The sequence below is a fragment of the Ctenopharyngodon idella genome, chromosome 20, assembly GCF_019924925.1.
Source record: "Ctenopharyngodon idella isolate HZGC_01 chromosome 20, HZGC01, whole genome shotgun sequence".
Classification (NCBI taxonomy): Eukaryota; Metazoa; Chordata; class Actinopteri; order Cypriniformes; family Xenocyprididae; genus Ctenopharyngodon; species Ctenopharyngodon idella.
The window spans coordinates 4,191,353-4,203,532 of NC_067239.1; the positions used below are offsets into that span (position 1 = coordinate 4,191,353).

At 37.0% G+C, this 12,180-nt stretch overlaps 1 protein-coding gene across 1 annotated transcript in view; it reads right to left on the reverse strand.

The window, feature by feature from the left end:
• dab1a (DAB adaptor protein 1a) overlaps positions 1 to 12,180 on the reverse strand; it is a 262,859-nt gene that overhangs the window by 14,007 nt on the left and 236,672 nt on the right. Inside the window, 1 exon segment of the mRNA XM_051875803.1 lies at positions 5,984 to 6,592. Coding sequence (XP_051731763.1) covers positions 5,984 to 6,592 — 609 coding nt within the window.

Here is a 12,180-nt window from a genome sequence, read left to right on the forward strand (position 1 = left end):
GGGGCAAATTTGGCAAGCTATAATAAATGATCTGTGAGGTATTTTAAGCTGAAACTTCGCAGACACATTCTGGGGACACCAGAGACTTACATTACATCTTGTGAAAAGGGGCATTATAGGTCCCCTTTAAACACGTCAGAAAATGTTGTGATCTCATCTGAGATTGCATTTTGAATTTGACATTATGGATAAAATCAAACAGGACTCTCACTCTGACTGGGTGGAATGAAGCTAAAATGGAGCTTCCTGTTGGTTTGGGTTAGTTATGTGGTTTATGTTTGTTACTTAAAGGTACACTATGTAACTTTTGTCCCTCTAGCGGATGAAAAACAAAACTTGAAAACATGCATTTTGGGGAAGAACATTGTTTTGGTTGTGCTTCGGCTCTGCGTGACTGTGCGGATGAACATGGTTATTATCAGTGATGTGAATAATGGCGTTATAAATAAACGGCGTTACTAACGGCGTTAATTTTTTCAGTAACGAGTAATCAAACAAATGACTTTTCCCCCCGTTACAACGCCGTTACCGTTACTGACAAAAAAAAATAAAAATAAAAATGCTGCATTACTATAATTGAGCTCACTGAATCGGTTTTCATCCGAGTAGCTCTCTCTCAGCCATAGGACCTGCAAAGTTTTTTCTCTGGTGTGTGTTGGACTAGTAGTTGTTTATTTAAGCCATTAGTTGACTAATCACATTTATATTAATTTGATTTTTTAAATACTGGAGAGAATAAACCATAATAATGAGCGTTTACGCAATATAGGCTATATATCACTCAAGCACAGGCATAAAGCTTGCCATAAAGAACCAGCAAAAGTAATGATTATGAATGTGACAAAAACAGTAAGGAGACATTTTAATTGTTTATTAATAAACTAATGTTTTCTGAATCCGTGTCAGCTGCAAAGATGAAGTTGACTCTCATCGTCTCTGTGGACGCGCTTAGAGAGAAAATGCACATTTCATTTGGATTACATAATCAGAGAGTAGCCTATTTATTTTCGTTTTAAATTATTTCATTTAAAAGTAGACATTTCAAGCTTTCTATAGATATATTTCTCATGTCTGTGAGACAAGCAGCCGCTGAGGTTCATTTAACCTACAAGACGTGCTCCAGTTCACGTGCAAGTGATCGCGCCGGCGCCTCCATGTCATGATTATATTTTCTGCTATATTTGCTTCTTATTTATTAAATCCAGGCAATTGGTTGATGAAACACTGATTAAAATTAAGATACAATTTTTACAAAATGAAATTCACTTTAAAGAAAGGCTTTCTACAAAACAAATCTTAAGGAAGTGGTCAAAATCATGTCTGACCCACTCCATGTCTCCCAATATATTGCGCATCTTATGATGTATCCTATCTTACCCATGTAGTTCACTTTTCATAATCAAATAGATGAATGTAAAACATAACATTAAACAAATAATAATTTATTTTTAGACATATTTAATATTGGGGGCATCCAAGTTAATAGACATATTTGATTTTAACGCAATAGTTACTTTCCCTGGTAATTAGTTACTTTTATAATGATGTAACTCAGTTACTATTTGTGAGAAGTAACTAGTAACTATAACTAATTACTTTTTTAAATGAACATGCCCAACGCTGGTTATTATACTGCTCATAAAACATTCACTACATGGCAAAGATATAACCAGTTTAGATGGAAAGGATCATAAGCTGACTAGCTATACCCATTAATAGATATGGTACTTTCTTTTCCAATCCATCACATCGCTACAACAGCCATAATGCTTTACAATGGATTGTGACAACTAACCTATGCCACTCCCACACCATACACGTGTCAAAGTAGCCGGAGCAACTTCTCTATTTACGGATATTATGAGACACGCAGGGGCGAGTGAAGTATGTATGCAATTTCCCGCCAAAACCATCTTGTTAGGTCTAAAATATTAACACATTAAAAGGCTTACCATATTGAATCAAGGTAAAACAAAAACACGTTTGAAAGAAGGAATGATGATGTATTGAATCATTATTTAAATTTTGAAAAAAAAAAGAAAAAAAAGTTACAGTGTACCTTTAAGTCAAAAAAAAAAAAAAAAAACTCACTTTTTGAGCCATTCAGTGGATATTACACCTCGAAACTGGAGCGATTTTTACCTAGGGGAATGTATTGTGGGTTATGCATGAACTAGTCATGATTAGTGTGACTAAACGTATGCATTTACGCCCAAAACCTGTCAGAAAGTGTCCTCTGTGGATCAAAATCCCTTATTGACACCTAATAAATGAGTATGTCTCTCACGGAGGGCCTGCTTGTGTGCAAACGTGCGACGGTGTGGCGTTCCATCGCAGCAATAATTAGCACAACAGGAGCGAGAGGATCCAAACAGGCCCAACACACAGCGCAGGGCTCCCTAGAGATCAGTGATAATTACATTGCTCGCCAGAAGCACAGCTGGGCCTGTGACTGACTCTCTCTTTCCCCTGCCGTCGTTTCCCACCGCAGTACTAATTGTCATTTTCACGCTGACTAAAGACAATGCCTTCTGGGCAACAGCATCAAAGCCCACCTTTCAACCTCTGAGTGAAAAAGGATGTGTTGATGAAAGACGGGATGAGGTGCGAGTTTGAAGTTCTGTAGTAGGAAACGGATAAAGCCTGTCTAGCCGTGTCAGCACTCTTAAGGGCTTGCGATGAGAGAGGCGAGAGAGAGAAAGGCATGTGGTGAGATACCAAGTTCTTCTATGTGGGATTTGTTTTCTTTGTTGGTCTATGGCGCTACAGGATAATGTGATTCTGTTGGTCCTGACACAACATTCCTGATATAAAACCATATCCTAACCGTTACCAACAACAGAGAGAGAGAGAGAGAGAGAGAGAGAGAGAAGTATAGTTCACATCATTCTAGAACATCTATTCAGGAAAACTTGTAATATCTAATGTGTGCATATGTGACATCATTTTGAGTCACTTGACCCAGAAAACATTTTTAATTTTATGCAGTGAAGCAAAAAGGAAAATTGCAGCTTTCTAAAGATAATTATTATGTTTTCAAACCGTTGCCAAGATATAATCAGTTAATCTTGTTGGCTGCCATAAACTCTTATTATTGAAAAAAATGGAGGTTGTTGCTAACCATTTTTAGACATTATCTGACATAATTTATTCAAACATGTATTAAATAATTAAGACATCAGTGAAAGGTTAATTGATGTCCTGTGGCCGTGGAGGCATTCCTGTGCTGAAACAGTAGAGCAATATGCTAACAACGCCAATGTCATGGGTTGAATGCATGAACTAACAAAATGTAATTGAGTGCAGTGTAACACATTTTTGATAAAAGCATATACATATACAACAGTTCTTTCTGGTTCTCGAATCTGACTGGCTGAGAGCTTCCTCCAATATCAGCACTCAAACTGTTTCTTCGTTTGTATCACTCCGCTGTCATGGTGGTCAAGCAAATCCACCATATTTTTTTTTTTACAAATACTACTGTTGATGTGTCATGGAATGTAGTTTTCAGAGTTTTTACAATTTTTAAAATTTTTGTTTAGACGCTTTCGAATATGTGGGCTCCAGGCCAGCAGCGGGTGTCCAGCGCTCATGTACCCGCAGGGAACAGCTTCATCTCGGCCAGTCCTTCTGGAATTTGCCGCAGGCTCTTATGCAGATAGTGGTTAAACATGAGATATACAGTCAAACCAAAAATTATTCAAATTTTTACTAGTAGGGAACAGGACACTATAGTTCATTTATGTAAGTGAGGATAGCAAAATAAAGTAAACTGTGACATATTATACCCAAAAATTCTTCATACAGTGGACTACCAGTAAAATTGATAAAAATTTGGAACCAAAAATTATTCAGACACTTTGACCTGACCATGTTTAGCTTAAGTGTTATCTGACATAATTAAGATTATTTTTTTTCTGACAGAGTTTAACTCAGATCTTGTCATATTTTATTACCATTTTTTATTTAAACTATAGTGAATAAACTGTATTAATGAATGAAATGTTCAAGGTGTCTGAAAAAATTTTGGTTTGATTGTAATTCATTTTGGGTATATCAAACAGGCAATCTTTGGTCTTATTAATCTATTACTTGTTCCAGAGCAAACCAATTTGGGTTAATGGGAAAATTAAGTTTCATAACTTTATATTTAGGCTATATTTAACTTAAATCCTGTACTAGAGCGCTACTTTTGTACGTTTCACTGAATTGTTTGCTTGTGTTTATTTCCTATTGTCTTTTATAATGGCTATTGTTGTTAATTTAAATATTATCGTTCAATAAATATTTTTTTTTTGTATAAATAATATGCCATATTTTGTATTGAGAAAGGGTCCGTTATTGATATATATGTGATGATATTATGTAATTTGGCATAATCTCTTGTTATTATTTCTTGAAAAAATGCTGGTTCAATGCTTGATATTAAAAAAAACAAAAAAACAACAACAACAAACTTTTGTATGCCAAACCAAAAACATGTGACGCAACCAGCATAAATATGACAAAAAAAAAAAAAAAAAAAAAAGAAAAAAAAAGGAAATTATATCTTGACTGTGTAAATAAGTCTCTTGAAATATCAAATAACTTGACCCTTTAATACCAGGCAAGGCTTAAAATCAAGTCACGCCTACATTTCATTTTTGTTAGTTTGAAAAGCCATTTCACTTGGATGTACATCACAATAGAGGAGACTTCTGCTTTATTTAACTTCAACCTATTCAAATAATAATAATAATAATAATAAACCCACTTTTATCCCTAATCAGTAAATATTTTGCCTTGAAACTGGAGAAATTTGTACTTAGGGGAATGAGTTTTGGGATTTGTGTGAACTCGTTATGATCAGTGTGACTAAATGTATGCATGTAAGCCTAAAAACTGTCAAAAAGTGTCCTATGTGGATCAAAAGTTTCTTAAAATACTAATTTGACCCTTTTAATACTAGGCAAGGTTAGTTGAGGTTGTAAAATGTCACGTGTTACAACTTAATGATACTTTGGGCCCTATTTTAACGATCTAAGCGGATGGTCTAAAGCGCACAGCGCAAGTGCACTTAGGGCGTGTTCGAATCCACTTTTGCTAGTTTAAGGATGGGAAAAATGGTCTGTGCACCCGGCGCATTGTCTAAAAGGGTTGTCCCTATTCTCTTAATGAGTCATGGGTGTGTTTTGGGCGTAACACGCAATAAACCAACCAGAGCCTTGTCTCCCATTCCCTTTAAAAACCAGTTGCGCTCGCACCATGGCATATTCACTATTTACAAGGCGGAATTTGCAAGCGGAATAACTGAACGCGTCTATAGTGAGGAAACGGATCTGCTTGTGCACGAGGTTAAAGTGCGCGAGCAGACCATCTACGGGAAAAGCCTTATCTTTATGCACACAATAATAATCTTTTACATTGTAGTCCTTTTATTTTTAATATTTGGCATGTTTGTGTGCTGCTGCGCTTCCCTGTGTGTATAATAAGCAGAATGTACGCGTGTTGTGCACCCGCCTATAGGCGCACATAACTAAAACGCCGTTTAAATAACAAAAAAATACTGCACCATTGACCAACAAAAACCTGGTCTAAAGTCAATGGTGCAGTCTATTTCAGTTGCCTCAAAATAGTAACACGCCAACAATGCGCCTGAACACACCAGCACGCCCATGGGCGCACAAATGGGCGCAAATGCATTTGCTATTTAAACAACGTGGCGCAGGATGTGAAAATGAAAACTGCGTCTGGCTGAAACTTGGAAAAAACACATGCGTCGCGCCTGACGCTGCATTGCGCTGGGTGTATGATAGGGCCCTTAGTGTTTCAAAACCATATGAAATCAGCATGAATACAAATATTTAATTTCTAAGGACTTTTGAACACATTAAACTAGTTTTAAACTATTTTTTTTTTCTTTTTTTTTTCAATAATCGCATTTACACAAACAGCCCCAAATTCAAGTCAAAATCATAGCGTATGTCTGAAGCGTCCTACTCACGTGAGTTGGTGGAGGGCGTGGTGGAGGTGACAGGCGTGAGGTTCATCTGCGAGATGTCGAAGTCGTCACAGTCGTCCGTGTCTTGCGCCATTCCCACTCTGCTGAAGTAGCTGGAGAAAGCGTCTGTGGTGCAGGACAGGCTAGGCTGCTCGCTCTTCCTGGCAGGCATGGTTGGTGGCTTTGCCATCTGGAAGTCCTTAAACATCTCCTTGCTCATCTTAGCCTGTCTCTGCAGCGTGCGCTCTCCGTGCTGTGGACTGGAGGCCGTGGAGCCCGAGGTTCCCGCCACGGCTCCGCCCATGGCCGCCGAAGGCGTCTCACAGGACGCGGGCACCGGCATAGGAGCCAGTGTCTGAAACATGGCAGCAGGAAGTGGCCCTACTGTCTGGGCAGGCATGAAAGCGGCAGGCGAAAAGTGAGCCCCTGCCATTGCGGCCCACTGTTGCTGGGTGGCAGGGAAAAGGTTGGCTTGACCCCAGATCAGAGGCTGAGCGCCCGGTAAAACCTGCGCAACGGGCACCGGGGACTGGACGCCAAACGCTAATGGAGCCTGAGCGGCAAACTGTTGCTGCGCCCACGCGGGCGGCACGGCTCCCATCGTCACATAACCTAAAGGACGGAGACAATGACACTTTTAGTTCACAGAGCTCTTCAAACTATCGAAAGTGAATTTACCGCCAAAATGATCTGGAAAACACGCACACCTCATTACGAGCTTGTGCCGTAACCTTTAGCATTCACTAAAGGACTTTCAGGCTGCAGCCATAGATCTCTTGATGACTTGGGAAAGATGACCTAGATTTTCATAATGAAAACGGTCTTTATGACTCAGATGAACTATTGTAATTACTGCTCACAATAGGCCTGGGCTTAATGAATAGCAACGCCCTTTAAAAGAGGCCATTACAACAGTCTGACTCATATCACATTGAGGCTTATTTCATTACACATCTTGCTCTTTCTTTCCAATGAGTAACGCTGATTCAAATAATAAAACTCCAAATCATATCTTATCTCTATGACATGCCACACGCACTGCGAGAGCGTGTCCGGAATATTCCATAGAGGCGTGAGATCAGCTGAAGCTGAGTTACTGACACAATAGGAACGTGTTTAAGATGTGATGTTCCTTTTTCTTTAAAAATGACCAGCTTCTCTGTATAGGTGTTTCCATTAGCAATTCAAAAGAAGAATCTATCATATTTTCTGGAATACTTTTTTCTTTAATAATCTGAAAAGTTTTGTGACTAACCTTCCAAAGTAACTTATTCAATGCAATTAAAGTCAAGTACGCAAAACATCCGCAAAGCACACACATTTTGATTTGTGCCGAGGTACATAAGCTCAAGTTTATTTGCATAGCGCATATAAATTTGTTTAGAGTTGCCGTTTATAATAAATCTTAATTATAATGAATGCCACTATAATTTATGATTGTTTTATACTTCATAATGTAAAACAACTTTATATTTTTATTCATGTTCTGTTCTGAACACCATGAAATGAGGATTTGTTGTGGAGTCAGGGGAACTAAAATGCTAACATAATGTGATTGAGCTGTGCACCTCATGTAGAGATGAGAACATTTGACACAAGGTAACATGATGGATCTGATGATGGTTTCCAGCTGGAAGAGACAACACAACCCTGGATCCATCCTGTCAGCTGTGAAGTGTTCCCATGGAATTGCAGTAACGGTTTGTGGTTGTCTCACGGACCAGTGAGGAGAATGCTTGAACAAGTTCTATATGCGAATTTAAGAAAATTGTACATGTCCATCATTCAGTCAGGCAGCAATGGGCTGTCTCATCACAGCAATGCACCCCTGCACTGGTCCATGATGGCCCTTGGCAGTCATTTTTGAGCTATGGATCCACCATTGGCAAATAGGACAGAATTATGGACTGTTATTCAGGATGTATGCATGGAAAGCAAACCTGGCAAAACCTCCGGTATCCTGTAGACATGTCGAGGACTATTTCACACTAAATGAATTTGATTAATAGTGTTTAAAGGGGTCATGAATTAAGAAATCAACTTTTCCTTGAGCTTTTGATATATATCTTGATAAGAATATCTTGTAAGTTTCAGAACTGAAAACTTCCTTGTTAGTCCAATAAAAGCTTTTATTGACACCAGGCCCAGCAAACGAGTTGTCCCGGAATGTGCCTATCCTAGATAGGTGAAACACTGCCTCCACAGAAGAAATCAATGCCTACTTCATCATCGCATTGTTAGCCCCGCCCACTGGCGTGTGAGAACAGAAGACTGATACAGGACTAAAAATAACATTATCTTTCAAAGGATCCTAATGCTAGGAATATTAATTATTTTCAACAATGTGAATGTCTCAGTTGAGCTTTATTTATTTGTATTCAGTACATTTCACTGTGGATTCTTTGGTAAATCAATTGCATTTCGGCGCAGGCTTTGTAAATAGACTTTTACGATATGGACTCGACAGTAATGCAACAACATGTAAGTAACTGTGTTAATTCTAATGCCTGATCTGATATGTAATGATTCATGTACAGTCAGATGTTCTTTGTCTATGTGTCAGTAAATCAAACCAGTGACTAAGAGGTCAACTTCACGTTGTTCCTCTTAGTAGGATGAAAATAATTTGTTGTAAAAGAACGCTCCCTTTACAATCGCTGGAGCTGTCAATCCAACAGCGTGAGTTTATCAGTGACTGAGTTCTGGACTCATGCCAAAAGTCCCGTTTTATTCAACGAATCACTTATTTACATCGTGTTTGCACTGTTATTTATGATGAAAGCATTCATTAGTGTGCAGAAATTGAGTTGCAATGACGAGATCACTACTTTCATGCGCTGATCAGCTACAATGTTCATCACTGCAACCTTTCATGCCACAATCTAAATATAATGCCATAGATCTAAATGTAATGCTATAATCAACACTTTTCACGATTAGTTACCCTTGAAAGCTGTAATAGTAAAAACGTGCTAAAAGTTTTCGAGAGAGTAATACTTATAGCTATTTCAAATGGAAAGATGTCAGCCAATCACAGCAGTGGGCGTTTACACTGAAGTCTCACAGCAGACACACCCCTTAAAACAGAGCGTTCAAATCAGAGGGCTAAAATCAGGGTAGGAAAAATGCCTTTTATTTCTAAATTATGACAATTTTTGATGTAAAAAGCATACTAACATTATAAGTGCACTCCAGGAAACATCATAAAACAATAAAACAATGCAGTTCATGACCCCTTTAATGGCTGTGTGTGTGTATATGTATATATATATATATATATATATATATATATATATATATATATATATATATTTTTTTTATTTTTTTTATTAACATTGTCATGACCCTTTTAATGACAAATTTTATTTTTATTTATTTTTTATTTTATTTTGTACCTGCTTTATAAAAGCTCAAAGTAATGCTATATTGTAAATATAGAACTACATAGTGACTATGTTCACAGTACAGCACAGCTCCTCATAAGTTTCATAAACAAGATCATTATTAAGCAGTGTATACTCGTTCAGATGATTCATGTTCCATTAGACATGCCACTGAGCACACAAGTGTCATTCAAAGTGACTTACAATACACTCCCAGCGGGACCAGACCCCCGAAAGCACTCTGGAGAAAAACTATCACTTGAAAAAAGCCAGAATGATTCCACAATGGTGAAAAATGTGTTCATGCTATCATAACTGAACTGTGAGAATCCCATCAGGACAGGTGTGGTGGAGTCAAGCCTGGTGTTTATGAATTTACAACACAGAGGGGAGTTTGACTGAGGGAAAGAGTTGAAGACAGATGGGACAGATGATACACTACTTGATTCCACACATATCAATGCTGTACTGTTTACTGTTTCAGAGGAAGTCAATCTGGCTGAAACAGATGTCCCAGCGAGAGCTAAGTCAATGCACAAGGGCTATTTGTTTTTAATAACTGGTTCAAATATCATGACGTTAATGTTCCTGTAGAATTTAAAGTGGTGGCACTTTACAATATAGAGTTCACTATTTAACAAAATAATCATGATTTTAAAGGAAAAAGACTGTAAAAATGCAACGGTGAAAACTTGTTAATTGGTTAACAGTAAGTTCCCTTATTATATACACTGTAAACCTGAATAAGTTGGCAAAACTCAAAAAAAAAAAAAAAAAAGGTAGTCAGTTACATTTTTTTTTTTTTTTTTTAAGTTAAGAAATTCAAAATTTAAGTAAGCAGAACTGGCAGATTTCAATTTTGTACTCATACATTTTAATTGCTCTTAACTTGAATTGTTTTAGTAAGTTAACTCACACATTTAACTTAAAATTATCATGTAATCTCAATTTATATTTTTAGTAGTGGAAATTTAGCTAGCCATAACTAGCTAATCCAGCAAATGTTAAAGGGTTAGTTCACCCAAAAATGAAAATTCTGTCATTAATTACTCACGCTGATGTTGTTCCACACCTGTAAGAGCTTCGTTCATCTTCAGAACACAAATTAAGATATTTTTCATAAAATCCGATGGCTCAGTGAGGCCTCCATTGCCAGCAAGACAATTAACACTTTCAAATGCCCAGAAAGCTACTAAAAACATATTTAAAACAGTTCATGTGACTACAGTGGATCAACCTTAATGTTATGAAGCGACCAGAATACTTTTGTTCACCAAAAAAAATCCCAAAATAACGACTTTATTTAACAATACTAGTGATGGACGATTTCGAAACACTGCTTCATAAAGCTTCGAAGCTTTACAAATCTTTTGTTTCGAATCAGTGGTTCAGAGCACGCATCAAACTGCCAAAGTGATGCTCCCCAGTGCGGAACCATTGAAATTTTGAAACAATTATGACATAACGAAGCCTCGTTTACTGAAATCGTGTGACTTTGGCAGTTTGATACGCGCTCCGAACCACTGACTCGAAACAAAAGATTCGTAAAGCTTCGAAGCCTCATGAAGAAGTGTTTTGAAATCGCTCATCACTAGATATCATTGAATAAAGTCGTTATTTTGTTTTTTTGGTGCACAAAAAGTAATCTCGTCGCTTCATAATGTAATCTTGACGCTTCATAACATAAATAAGGTTGAACCACTGTAGTCACATGAACTGTTTTAAATATGTTTTTAGTAGTTTTCTGGGCATTTGAAAGTGTTAATTATCTTGCTGGCAATGCAGGCCTCACTGAGCCATCTGACTTTATGAAAAATATCTTAATTTGTGTTCCAAAGATGAACAAAGGTCTTACGGGTTTGGAACGACATGAGGGTGAGTAATTAATGACAGAATTTTCATTTTTGGGTGAAACAACCCTTTAATTGATAACGTGATGCTTTGATAACATTAGCATAGCATAGCAATTGCTGAGACAGTACAGCAATATAGAACATATAGCCTAACTGTTCTCAAACTAAGCTCATGCTCCACTCGTCACCATGACGGTAACCCCCCAGAAAATCCCACATAACAGAAACTCTTCTAAATTGGGAGAGCAAAGCATTACACACTACTAAACTCCCCTTTTCAAATGAATCTTGCACAAAAAAACAAACAAACAAACAACAGCAACAACAACAAAAAAACATTAAATAACACTTAATTTTAGTATTTATTCTCCTTTTCGAGTGTCATGGCAAAGCATGCTGGGAAATAGAAATCCCAGCCCAGTTTCAGGTAAACTTAAGTTTGTCTAAATTAAATGAAACATGTTCATAAAACTTAAAACAATGAAACAATTCAGATTACTTAAAATGTGTCCGTTTCGTGAACTTAAAAGAAAAAGAAAGTTCTAAATACTCATAAAAGTTAATTTGATTGAACTAATTTGTTTAATTTGAGTTTGCCCTACTCAAACCAATGAATTATTTTGAGCATTAGGGTTACGATAAAACATTGTAAATACGATATCGTATACGATAAAAAGCTGGGACAATTCAAGAAATTTTAAAGTAAAATACTGTTAAATATACAGTTTTGGAGGTGAAAACCAAACCAAGTCATCTTATAATTTACAGTGAAAAATGACAAGTGACATTTAGTAGCTCTTAGATTCACATGTCATATTTATTACCCTCATGCTTTTTAAAATCTGTATGACTTTCTATCTTCTGCCACACATAATTGTAAAAGAAAATATCTTGAAGAATGCTTCAACTTTTTTTCCATTTAATGAAAGTCAATGTGGCCCAAAACTTTCAACCCCATTAACTT